General features: G+C 32.2%; 1 protein-coding gene across 1 annotated transcript in view; it reads right to left on the bottom strand.

The window, feature by feature from the left end:
- LOC134693205 (uncharacterized) overlaps positions 1-14,708 on the bottom strand; it is a 42,944-nt gene that overhangs the window by 9,328 nt on the left and 18,908 nt on the right. Inside the window, exons 2-3 of the mRNA XM_063553935.1 lie at positions 12,145-12,348; positions 8,542-8,820 (exon numbers count right to left, since the gene is read on the bottom strand). Of these exons, the coding sequence (XP_063410005.1) occupies positions 8,542-8,820; positions 12,145-12,348 (483 nt within the window). The remainder of the gene's footprint in view (positions 1-8,541; positions 8,821-12,144; positions 12,349-14,708) is intronic.

Below are 14,708 nucleotides of genomic sequence, written 5' to 3'. Positions count from 1 at the left end.
TCAAATCATACCTTGATGTATGTCCACATAATGGTTTGAACGACTAGAATGAAAAGATCCTACTCAAATCATACCTTGATGTATATGCACCTTATGGTTTAAACGACTAGAATGAAAAGATCTTACTCAAATCATACCTTAATGTATGTGCACCTAATGGTATGAAAACGACTAGAATGAAAAGATCCTACTCAAATCATACCATGATGTATGTGCACCTAATGGTATGAAAACGACTAGAATGAAAAGATCCTACTAAAATCATACCTTGATGTATGTGCAACTAATGGTTTAAACGACTAGAATGAAAAGATCCTACTCAAATCATACCTTGATGTATGTGCACCTAATGGTTTAAACGACTAGAATGAAAAGATCCTACTCAAATCATACCTTGATGTATGTGCACCTAATGGTTTGAACGACTAGAATGAAAAGATCCTACTCAAATTATACCTTGATGTATGTGCACCTAATGGTATGGACGACTAGAATGAAAATATCCTACTCGAATCATACCTTGATGTATATGCACATAATGGTATGAACGACTAGAATGAAAAGATCCTACTCAAATCATACCTTGATGTATGTCCACATAATGGTTTGAACGACTAGAATGAAAAGATCCTACTCAAATCATACCTTGATGTATGTGCACCTAATGGTTTAAACGACTAGAATGAAAAGATCCTACTAAAATCATACCTTGATGTATATGCACCTAATGGTTTAAACGACTAGAATGAAAAGATCTTACTCAAATTATACCTTAATGTATGTGCACCTAATGGTATGAAAACGACTAGAATGAAAAGATCCTACTCAAATCATACCTTGATGTATGTGCACCTAACAGTATGAACGACTAGAATGAAAAGATCCTACTAAAATCATACCTTGATGTATGTGCACCTAACGGTATGAACGACTAGAATGAAAAGATCCTACTATAATCATACCTTGATGTATGTGATCCTAATGGTTTAAACGACTAGAATGAAAAGATCTTATTCAAATCATACCTTGATGTATGTGCACCTAATGGTATGAACGACTAGAATGAAAAGATCCTACTCAAATCATACCTTGATGTATGTGCACCTAATGGTATGGACGACTAGAATGAAATGATCTTACTCAAATCATACCTTGATGTATATGCACCTAATGGTATGAAAACGACTAGAATGAAAAGATCCTACTCAAATCATACCTTGATGTATGTGCACCTAATGGTATGAACGACTAGAATGAAAAGATCCTACTCAAATCATACCTTGATGTATATGCACCTAATGGTATGAACGACTAGAATGGAAAGATCCTACTCAAATCATACCTTGATGTATATGCACCTAATGGTATGAACGACTAGAATGGAAAGATCCTACTCAAATCATACCTTGATGTATGTCCACCTAATGGTTTGAACGACTAGAATGAAAAGATCCTACTCAAATCATACCTTAATGTATGTGCACCTAATGGTATGAACGACTAGAATGAAAAGATCCTACTCAAATCATACCTTGATGTATATGCACCTAATGGTATGAACGACTAGAATGGAAAGATCCTACTCAAATCATACCTTGATGTATATGCACCTAATGGTTTGAACGACTAGAATGAAAAGATCCTACTCAAATCATACCTTAATGTATGTGCACCTAATGGTATGAACGACTAGAATGAAAAGATCCTACTCAAATCATACCTTGATGTATATGCACCTAATGGTATGAACGACTAGAATGGAAAGATCCTACTCAAATCATACCTTGATGTATGTGCACCTAATGGTATGAACGACTAGAATGAAAAGATCCTACTAAAATCATACCTTGATGTATATGCACCTAATGGTTTGAACGACTAGAATGAAAAGATCCTACTCAAATTATACCTTGATGTATGTCCACCTAAAGGAATGAACGACTAGAATGAAAAGATGCTACTCAAATCATACCTTGTTGTATATGCACCTAATGGTATGAACGACTAGAATGAAAAGATCCCAATTAAATCATACCTTGCTGTATGTGCACCTAATTTAGTAATTAATTTTCATATTGTTTTACTGCTACTTTTTACATCAGGTCTTACATATTGTGGCAATATTGAAATTAAGTTATTTGTTAGCTTCCTTGTTAGCTTGAGCGTATTTACATTTTATATAACTACACTTGTTTACATGAAAACTTTCACCTGTGTTTATGTACACAATAAATTGACTCCTTTTCTAAACTTGTTATTCGTCGTTAAAGGTAAGATGGTGTTGGAAATTGGTTCAATTGCAAAGCTTATTTCAAGAAAGTACCATTTTTAATTAATTATATACTGAATTTACATTTTATACGTTGTCCAGAAGATATACAAATACCGACCGTGCAAGGGCTGTATAGCCAGTCAAGGTCGTTAAAAACTTCCGTTTGTTGTTGAAGATATACAACTGATTAAAGCCAATCCCAAGTTAAATATTTTTATACCAGAGGGCGGTATATTAATATCTTGTTCTCAAAATGTCTTTTAAATCAGAGAATATTCTTATTTATAATTGAAGAACTACGTTAAAAATTTCATATATTATTAACGATTTTTAATGAATTAGATGAATGCCAATCAAAGTAGTATAGCTATAATCTTATATAATAAGGTCATTGAGTCGATGCGGACAGGTTTATAAAAAGAAAGACAACATAACTGGTCCTTAAACGTATATCTCTTATACTAGGACTTTACACAATAATAAGCAACACTAGTTCAGAAACAACTTCACAAGAAGTATCAACTTCATAATTGAGTTAAGCGTTTTGTTGTTGTTTGGTGATAGTACACTCCCGCTATTTTGCATTTGTTTCTGTACTTTGTCTTTCCTTAGTGCTATATTATTTAATAATCAATATAAAATTGAGAAAGGAAATGAATAATGTGTCAAAGCGACAACAAGCCGACCATAGAGCAGACAACAACCGAAGGCCAGTAATGGGTCTTCAATGTAGCGAGAATTCCCGCACCGTTAATATGCGTAAAAAAATATGTTTTTTGTTCTTTTATTAACGAAACAAAATATAAACTTGATGCAAATCGTTAAAACATTTTATAGATTCTTTACCATATTTCTTGTATGATCACAAACAATCACTAACTTTTCAAATTCAATATGATATATTTGTACATTGGCGATATATTACTTCTATATGGAGAAAGGCTATTTTAGATAATCTTTCTGCGATCTTTCAAGTGAATCATAACATCATCCCTGTAGCCGTAGAACAAATATTGGAATCATAATTACTTAAAACATCTGAGGTCAGTTTTGTCTAAGCTAATTGCTTTTTCTACATGAGGTCAGATTGTAGAGTTAGCAGCTAAAAAAATGGCAACTCGTATATTGCTGATGGTACGCGAGGCTATCCTTAAAAAAATGAATAATCATTTATTACATGTATTAATATATTCGAAAAATTTTAAAACATGATGCGAATAACATACATTTTGCATTCGTACAAATTTGTCTTGTATAGAATATTCATGTTTTAGTTTTACATTTTTCAAAAAGGTAAGTCTGTCATAAACAATGAGGGTAAAAGAATCATTAGGGAACGACCATTTAACTTGAAGGGGAAAAGGTGTATGTTTTTTTTTCTTTAAAAAAGATTCTGATCCCAAATTTTAAAAAAAAAGTGATTGAGCAGGTGACAACAAAAATATTCTGAAATATAATTTGATTGACAGCTTTGAAAAACTGAAAAAATATGTGCTAAAAAAAAAGTAAACCCTCTTTAAAGTTAAATGGTTGCTCCCTGAAATCAAATGTTATTGCAAGTGTCAATACCATCAGTTTCATATGCCTCATTTAGATCTTCTTTTTACAAATCAATATACGTGTACCTTTTCGCATATAGTAGCATATTAATCTATTGCAATACAAATTCATAATTTCAAAAAAAAATTGTAGATTTAACTAAGTCCTTATATTTGTATAAAATAACATTCGTTTATAGTGGAACATTTAGCAATTTTACCTGACCATATCGGGAAATAGGTATTTAGTCGGATCTTAACACGTACGTGTGATTTGTTTAAACCGGTTTTCGATAAAAATATACGAAGAAATGTCAAAATGTTTAGGACTTAATTAAATCCGTATTTCGGTAAGATTGTGCAAGCATACGATTTTTATTGCGTCTTACACTTTGAGAAGCGAATAATCTGTAAATACTTTATTCAAATATTCTGTAAAAACGTTAATTTTGAGCTATGAAAGTCAAGTGGCTCTAGAATTTTTCCTGAGGAAGTTTTAAAATATTAAAATATTTTTACAGTGAATTAGCTTTCATTAGTCTTCACTATCTATAGATTAACAACCTTTGGTTATATTTATAATTCAGAATCATCATTGAAGGTGGAGCGCGATTGCGCAGTTAATTAATTATATGGATGTGCCATTTGTATGATGAGTGACATTCCGTGGTATTATGTGCCAATTCGAAAAAGTTATACGAGAATTGTCTCCCCTTAACAGGTTCATTTTTTTTATAATTATGTTTAGGTTTCTGATAAAATTTTGAATAATTACAAAATGAATCAATGCAATATATTTCAGTTTTTGTTATTGATGTATCAAAACAATTGATATACGAATATAATTTCATAAATTTGAAACGTTTAAAATTTTTACATACCAATATAAAGAACTTTTTATCATTTTTGAAATAGACTATGAATAAAAATTGCATGAAATGACTTCCCTTCATGATAGATTGATTGGGAAATGAGCCAGAGTTATCTAATTGTGATCACAGAGAGGGACTAGCAAGCAAATTTTGATTGCAGCTAAGTCATTGTTAAAACAATGTTCCACTATAAACGAATGATATTTTATACAAATATAAGGACTTAGTTAGCTAAAGCTACAAATTTTATTTGAAATTATGAATTTTTATTGCAATAGATTAATATGCTAGAACATTGTTTTAATAATGAATTAGCTACAATTAAAATTTGCTTGCTAGTCCCTCTCTGTAATAACGATTAGATAACTCTGGCTCATTTCCCAATCAATCTATCATGATGGGTAATAAATACATGCGATTTTCATTCATAGTCTATTTCAAAAATGATAAAAAGTTCTTTATATTGGTATGTAAAAAATTTAAACGTTTCAAATTTATGAAATTATATTCGTACATCAATTGTTTTGATACATCAATAACAAAAACTGAAATATATTGCATTCATTCATTTTGTAATTATTCCAAAATTATATCAGAAACCTAAACATAATTATAAAAAAAATGAACCTGTTAAGGGGAGACAATTCTCGTATAACTTTTTCGAATTGGCACATAATACCACGGAATGTCACTCATCATACAAAAGGCGCATCCATATAATAAATTAACTGCGCAATCGTGCTCCACCTTCAATGATGATTCTGAATTATAAATATAACCAAAAGTTGTTAATCTATAGATAGTGAAGACTAATGAAAGCTAACCCACTGTAAAAATATTTTTTTGCACTTTTTTAAAACTTCCTCAGAAAAATTCTCGAGCCACTTGACTTTCATAGCTCAAAATTAACGTTTTTACAGAATATTTGAATAAAGTAGTTACAGATTATTCGCTTCTCAAAGTGTAAGACGCAATTAAAATCGTATGCTTGCACAATCTTACCGAAATACGGATTTAATTAAGTCCTAAACATTTTGACATTTCTTCGTATATTTTCATCGAAAACCGGTTTAAACAAATCACGAGTACGTGTTAAGATCCTACTAAATACCTATTTCCCGATATGGTCAGGTAAAATTGCTACATATAGTAGGTTTCATTCATTTCTATTCGACCTTGACTAGAATTTAATGAGGAATTAATGTCAGAACATTTTTTTTACCGGAAGAGAAGTATGTTTTTATTTATAAGTCTAGAGACAAATTACAAGGTTAATTTACGCACCTTAAATATAGTTGCGTCAGTTCAATTGTTGTTGTTCAACTTTCAGCGGCACATGATATTATAAAACAAGATTTGAATGCTCAACAATAGCTATATTTTTTTATTTTAAGATGTATAATTTACTTCTATCAAAATTTTTGCAGAATGATGTTTAAATCTTTCCGTTCGTTTGATGTGTTTGAGCTTTTGATTTTGCTATTTGACAAGGGACTTTTCATTTAGAATTTTTTCTTGCAGTTTTTTGGGGGGTTATTTTACTTTATTTCATACCATACATATAGGAAGATGTGGCATGAGAGCCAATGAGACAACTCTTCATCCATGTAATCCTTTATAGATCAAGGTACGGCTTTCAACACGGAGCCTTGGCTCACACCAAACATCAAGCTATAAAGTTCCCAAAAATTAGTAAGGTAAAACCATTCAAACGGGAAAACCAACGGTCTAATCTATATAAAAACGAGAAACGAGAAACACGTATGATCTCCATGAACAGTCGACAATTACTGTACAACACATTATTGACTTAAGACAGGTGGAAACATTTGCAATTTGCTTTAGTAGCAATAGGCTCTAGTGCAGATACTTGTCTATCTGTACGTATGTCTTTTTGTTGTAATAGTTTTTTATTATTATTATTCTAATGATTTTTTTATTTCATAATCTAAAACTTAAACATTTCAGGCATACTCATTTTTGATCAATCTTGGGTGCCTTTAGATCTTACACAAAGGAAAGACAAATGAGATTTGAGCAAGAGGAAACATTCAATTTTAAACAAGTTGTATGATAACTGATGATTTCGAAAGCAAAAAGGATGAAAACAAAAAAGAGTTTGGTTTTCCCGTTTTAATGGTTTTACACTAGTAATTTTGGGGCCCTTTATAGCTTGTTGTTCGGTGTGAGCCAAGGCTCCGTGTTGAAGGCCGTACTTTAACCTATAAAGGTTTACTTTTTAAATTGTTATTTGGATGGAGAGTTGTCTCATTGGCACTCACACCACATCTTCCTATATCTATTAACCAAAATCTAAATCCTTGATTTGAAGAGAAAAATAATAATAGCCCTTAACATTTATACATCAAACAGGTGACATGAACCAAAAGATTTAGCCACACACACGACACTAAATAGAAACAGGGATTAGCTCTAAGTGCCCCGAAAAGGCAAGAAGTTCCTGTCCCGAAATACTTATTAAAAATAATAGTCAGCCGGAAAAGAATGAACAGGGGATATGGTCAGAGATCTGACGACGAACTATGTGCGGCCCACTGATTTACATGTTCTGTTACGTGATAAGAGCGTGAATCTCTAAATTATACAATCGAATCAAACAGAGACCTTTTCGAACGTAACGTTTTACAGTAACAGTTTACTACTTATGTTTAATATCAAAAGAAAATGTTGGACTGTTTAATATAATTAGAATGCCTGTATATTACCAACCGCCTACCATTTGTGTAATATTGCATCACATATTGTCTCGAATTACTATCACTTAACTTCAGGGTTGACCACTAAACAATTAAATGAAGATTACTCAAACAATTTTAATAAGGAAGACATTTCTAAAATCAGAAACTATGGCTGTATTCAATATATTTTTAGTTACTTTATCCTTAACCTTCGACAATAAATCCAGTATAGTACAAATTATATTTGCCAACGTTTTGACCTCGTAGACATTTATAAAACAAATGTTGCACTTTAATAAGAAATTACGAACTATTTATTCATTATAGAAATCTGTAGTTACTGTATATCCCAAGCTGTCGTCATGACGACCATTAGTTCATTGAGATTGTCTTGTTGAAATGAATCTTACATTTGGTTAGTACTTAAACAATAACAAAAACATAGAAAGATGATGCAAACGAAAAAGATATATTTAATAAAACCGATGTGACACTCGAAATCCCCAAAAAAAGTTTAAAAGGTCACTCAAAGTACAAAGTTGTAGAGCATTGAGGACCAAATACAGCTAAGGTAATCTATTGCTGTGGTAGAAAAACCTTATTCGACATTTTTTTTACCAAATATGAAGGACCTAATAAATTCAGGTATCATGAAACATAGAATGGGACGCCAACAATCGACTTTTCATTATATTTATATAAAGTGAGATAACAAACATATTAGAACATGTAGAAAGTATCCTGATATTAATCAACATTGTTACGTCGATCAAAACAACACAACAATATACAAAACACTGAAGAGACAATTATATACTGAGCTACATGAACTAACGAAAATGATTGAGCTTATGTCCTCTGGAAGGATAAGCAAAGTCTGTTCAATGAAGGCATCCAAATATCTTCTCAGAAGTACCACAGTCGTCCCACAAACAAATTTCAGAATGACAAACATGATATTGGACAAAACTATTAAGATTTATGAACATATATACTACTGTTAAAGTTATTTATAAAACTAGAGACAACTCCCAAATGATGTGTTTTATCATTCGATTTTGCCATATGATTTGGGACTTTCCGTTTTGAATTTTCCTCGGAGATCAGTATTTTTGCGATTTTACTTCACATACAACTAAATAGGCTACAACACTAATTACCTTTCCTCTCCTTCGTTTTATTTTCACCTTCCACGTGTGGGTACCAATATTAGGAATGTCTAAGGCACTGATAATAATATCACAGTTTCTATTTACATCGTAGTCAAGTACGACATTGAATGGATTACTCTTCGACGGAAATTTAAGATATTGTTGTAATGCAGCTGAAAATATGGCGTTGATTATGTCTAAATTTGGTCTTAATGGGATTGTTGTGGCGAATAATAGTTCCTCCTGGTCAAAGGGATCTTCAGCCTTTACCTCAATTCTAATTATAGGCTGAAATAATAAATAGTAATAATTACTGAATTATGAACCATTGTACGAGTTCTGCCTTGAACACGTATCATACTTTATTTTCAGAATTGTTTTCAGGAGTCAAATATGTGCAATTATAATTTCTGATAGAAATAAATTAAAGGAGTGGTATGGATTCGGGATATATTAAATTTATTTCTAGTCAAAAACCCGGAAAGAAACATCCGGTATATCTTCATTTGCAGATAGAGCAAATATATACTGTGGTCATATAGTTCTTATGTTTATGTTTATACTTTCGCATTCTTCGATTTCAATGACCTTAGATAGATAGATCTATAATGTGTAGGTCCATTTACTTATATAGTTTATAGCTTGTTTTGTTATTTATACATCCTTGGTTTTCAAATATTAGGTTTTGAGCGTTTCTTATGAAGATATATCTAGAACAAACAAAATTATGTGTCCGATGTTATGAGCTATTTTTCGGAAAATTTGTTTCAAATATTAACATACTATCTGCACTCACTCGTATGGACAAACATGTGTTATAAAAGGGGAACTTGTTTTGAACCTTTTATAATAAGCCCAGTAGTCAGCACTTTTGTGCTGACATGAATTGTCATTGATATGGATATAGTTATACATTTACTGTTTACAAAATTTAGAATTTTTTGAAATACTTAGGCTTTTCTACCTCAGGCATAGATTACCTAAGCTGTATTTGGCAACACTTTAAGGAATTTTGGTCCTCAAAGCTCTTCAACTTCGTATTTGTTTGGCCTTTGTAACTTTTTTGGATTCGAGCGTCACTGATGAGTCTTTTGTAGACGAAATACACGTCTGGCGTATAAACTAATGTTAGTCCTGGTATCTATGATGATGAGTTTATTTACAAATTGAAAAAAAATTATGACTTAATCTTTTCTGAATTTACCTTTCTCAGGAACGCTGAAAGCCGAACATTTTGAAAATGAAGGATGTATAAAGACAACAGACGTTTAAGAGCTATAAAAGGACATGCAAAAATAGCAAAATCTATATAATGCCTACTTTGCCTGTAGGAGATGACTCCCACCCCGCCCCCAAACTATTTCATTTAAGTTTTTTTCATCCTACATCGATCTTTTGATGTCGTCCCGAACGAAAAAAAAAAAATAAACACATCGAAGAGAAGCTGACACAACGCAATGGAAAACTGACTTATCTTAAAATTGATTAGAAAAGACACAGTGGTGTTTCTCTTGTGAACTGTAGGCAAGTGTTATCCTTCTTATTCAATGGCTTAGTGAAAGACGTGTTCTTTTTATGTGCTGTCAACAGACATGGTCGTATTTTTCACAACGACGAACCAGGAAATTAAAAGGAAAGCAAACACATTTTTTTTATATAAATAAGGCTGTTAGTTTTCTCGTTTGAATTGTTTTACATTGTCATATCAGGGACTTTTATAGCTGACTATGCGGTATGGGCTTTGCTCATTGATGAAGGCCGTATGGTGACCTTATTAGTTGTTAATGTATGTGTCATTTTGGTCTCTTGTGGACAGTTGTCTCATTGGCAATCAAACCACATCATCTTTTTTACATCTGACGCGATACCCAACTTTTAACAGATGACGAACTGCGATCAAACAAACCAAACGTTGGTCATTAGACCGGTCTGGAAAGTATAAATTGGATAAGAAATAACTCATAATAACCACAAGATTAAATAACATGTCGGTGTTATTTTTTCCGTGTATCGCCATTATAACGCTGTCCTGCAAGGTTACCTTGTGATATGTTCTACTTTGCAGAGAATGGAAAGGATAACAGGTTATTTAATTATGAAGATTCATGTATTCTTATATCTAGTTAAGTTGATTTTTTTATAAAAAAAAAATAAGAAGAAGAAATGGCAATATAATAATATATTTCCTTTTATTTTACTCGGTAACATTTATTGATGTCTTAATAGAGGGGATTTAATAGTATATTTAATAGTGATATGTATTGCGTGGAATGGGTCTATCCCTTGTATGATTTTCTTGTGATATGATTCTGTCAATTTACTTTCGGTAAGTGTGCTGATTGATTTTATCATCGACTAAACTTAACATGTATAACATATGGAGACCTTCTGATTACGACTTTTATTGTATTTAGAGTGTTAACAAGGGATACATAAGAGTATTAACAATTAATGCTACAAGTAGGGAATTAAAACCAATTAGTCATGTCTGGTTTATGTCGCAGGATGGTTAAGGAATACATGTAGTAAGGTGTCATATGGATCAATATTTAGTCAGTAAGATATAAGGGAAAATTTAACGCTCTTACATTTGTATCACGAAAATGATTGTACATAGCCCCAACATGAACAAGAAATCATATTGTATTCTTATATGACGTGCTTCTTTCGCTTTGTTAATAACCCCATGCTTTAATTCCAATAACATGTGTTTGCACAGTCGTATATTGATTGACTACTGCAGAATAATGATTTTACCAAATTGGCATGCATTTAATATATTTCATTAACTTGAACCACTTTCAAACTCTTAAATGATGTACATGTTGTAACTAATTAATTTATCATGACTGGATTGGTTGCATTTCGAAATTGACATATATGAACTTAATAAGACAAACCGTTAATGCTGGCTGTTCTAAACTCTTCCTCTGAAAAATCTCATTTCCAGTCGTTTGCTTGATTACTTACAAAAAGGGAGGCTCATGGAAGATCCTACACAAACGCTCTTCTCTTATACACATTGGATATAACAATTACCTTAATTGTCCTAATCAGAATCGAAATAATTGATGCAAGCTATACTTTAATGTATTTTTAACATAGGTAGGCATTATATTCGTGTTATTTCAGCCTTCACTATCGCTCGGGCAAAAAAACATCTCGAATATAATGCTATGTTAAAACTACAATAAAGTATACCTTGCATCAATTTATTTCTTAAATAAAATGTTAAATTATATGATTACAAGTACACAATATGTACTGGTCGTTGAACTATGAAAAACAAATCTTCTTCTTTGTTTTCGGATTTCAGAGTGAAAGATGCGTTTTAAGTTAACACAAAGTCAGCATCGAGTAAGCAGTTAGGTCTTAAAATAAATCAAAGATTTCAGTGTTAAGCAAGTGACAAAATAACATCTATAAATTAGGTTTTTTGTGAAATTTAAGTCCATGAGGTGTCTAGCATTGTGTTGGTTGATACAGTTTCGACGAGGAACATCGCTTTAAAACGGTTAAGATGAAGTAAATAGAACGACATTCGGTCAAGGGTATGAATCTTTTCTAGTGTATGTACTATATCAGAGATGTTCTTAAATAGAACTAACTTACTCGAAGTGACAAACGGCTGAACGCCATTCCGTAACTGCGGACAGCATTGAAGGTCGTTCTATCCGGAATTGAGCGTGGCGACTCCTCTATTTCGTTCCCAACATGATTAAAACCGTTTGATTTATGGTTCATGCGTTTCTGAGGATTCTCTAACAAATCACTGCCTGCAATGTTTTCAATTGTATCTGGCAGCGGATAATCATCCTGAAAAATAGTATAAAGGAAAAAAAGTAAATGTATTAGTTCGTTACAACAAGCAACACAAACTAAATTTCAATGTGTACAAAAATCGATTTATATATACTGCAAAGTTTAGGTGAAAGTTATCATGGGAACAATAAATTTATTTTTGCCACGATGCTTGTACCTTTTAACGCTTTAAACGGTAGGTATTTATAAAGTTGTGCATGCACCAATTGTTTCATTATTTGAAGGGATGGATCACTATGAAGCACATACTACTGTAAATCATTTAAGTTTATCGTGTTTAAAAATTGTAACAACGACGGAATGGTGATTTATAGAAAAAAAAGCTATCATACAATCGAACGAATGTATATATAAAGATCATTGAGCTGATCTGTAACAATAACATCTCCATGCAATATATATCATGTACTTTAGTGCGCCGCTAGATTAAAACTGACGAGGAAAGGTAACACATGGCCACCGAAAGCTTTATTTTTGTGAAGCCCAGGTGACGGGTGGTCTAGCGGGACGGCTGCAGTGCAGGCAATTTGGTGTCACGATATCTCAGTAGCATAGGTTCAAATCCCGGCGTGGGAAGAACGAAAATATTGTGAAAGTAAATTTACAGATCTAACATTGTTGGGGTGATGTTTAGACAAGTTGTATATATATATATATATATATATACGAGTCTAAATTGAAAACTACGTTCAAACCTATGACTGCGTTGGATAAAAACCGCAATTTTTATACGTGTGCATGTCAAACAAATTTCGTTGTAGAAGGGTCTAAAAACAGCACAAACAACATTTTCCAAAAGACCAAAAGAGTGAAAAAGTATATTTAAACAAAACGCATTTGACTAACAGGTCGAACAACTGATGTTCTTTAACCCTGCTGACTGCCATTGGCGATTGCCAAATAAAATTGATCACAGGTTGTAACAAAATAGATCTTATTATAAATTTAATACGTCACAGAAAGAAAAAAAAAATTGTTAACTTGTGGACAGGATTTTGTGCCACAAACATTCGGTGTCAATATTTCTTTAGTACACCATATCCGGATTTCGACAATAAATGTCTCTTCAGTGATGTTAGGGATCGAAACGGTATTTGGAAGGCCATATAAAAAGCACCCTCATTTTTAGAGAAAGTACCCTCATTTTTAGATTAACTCTTGAATTTTAAGAGTCAATATATAGGATGAACGGATCATATAAACCGGAGGGAAAATATGATACATGCCCAAACAAAAAATATAAACGAGTCTAAATTGAAAACTACGTTCAAACCTATGACTGCGTTGGATAAAAACCGCAATTTTTATACGTGTGCATGTCAAACAAATTTCGTTGTAGAAGGGTCTAAAAACAGCACAAACAACATTTTCCAAAAGACCAAAAGAGTGAAAAAGTATATTTAAACAAAACGCATTTGACTAACAGGTCGAACAACTGATGTTCTTTAACCCTGCTGACTGCCATTGGCGATTGCCAAATAAAATTGATCACAGGTTGTAACAAAATAGATCTTATTATAAATTTAATACGTCACAGAAAGAAAAAAAAAATTGTTAACTTGTGGACAGGATTTTGTGCCACAAACATTCGGTGTCAATATTTCTTTAGTACACCATATCCGGATTTCGACAATAAATGTCTCTTCAGTGATGTTAGGGATCGAAACGGTATTTGGAAGGCCATATAAAAAGCACCCTCATTTTTAGAGAAAGTACCCTCATTTTTATATTAACTCTTGAATTTTAAGAGTCAATATATAGGATGAACGGATCATATAAACCGGAGGGAAAATATGATACATGCCCAAACAAAAAATATAAACGAGTCTAAATTGAAAACTACGTTCAAACCTATGACTGCGTTGGATAAAAACCGCAATTTTTATACGTGTGCATGTCAAACAAATTTCGTTGTAGAAGGGTCTAAAAACAGCACAAACAACATTTTCCAAAAGACCAAAAGAGTGAAAAAGTATATTTAAACAAAACGCATTTGACTAACAGGTCGAACAACTGATGTTCTTTAACCCTGCTGACTGCCATTGGCGATTGCCAAATAAAATTGATCACAGGTTGTAACAAAATAGATCTTATTATAAATTTAATACGTCACAGAAAGAAAAAAAAAATTGTTAACTTGTGGACAGGATTTTGTGCCACAAACATTCGGTGTCAATATTTCTTTAGTACACCATATCCGGATTTCGACAATAAATGTCTCTTCAGTGATGTTAGGGATCGAAACGGTATTTGGAAGGCCATATAAAAAGCACCCTCATTTTTAGAGAAAGTACCCTCATTTTTATATTAACTCTTGAATTTTAAGAGTCAATATATAGGATGAACGGATCATA

This window comes from Mytilus trossulus, chromosome 12 (assembly GCF_036588685.1).
Source record: "Mytilus trossulus isolate FHL-02 chromosome 12, PNRI_Mtr1.1.1.hap1, whole genome shotgun sequence".
NCBI lineage: Eukaryota > Metazoa > Mollusca > Bivalvia > Mytilida > Mytilidae > Mytilus > Mytilus trossulus.
Note: the sequence above shows the minus strand (reverse complement) of the source record. Positions and strands in the feature narration are given on the sequence as shown.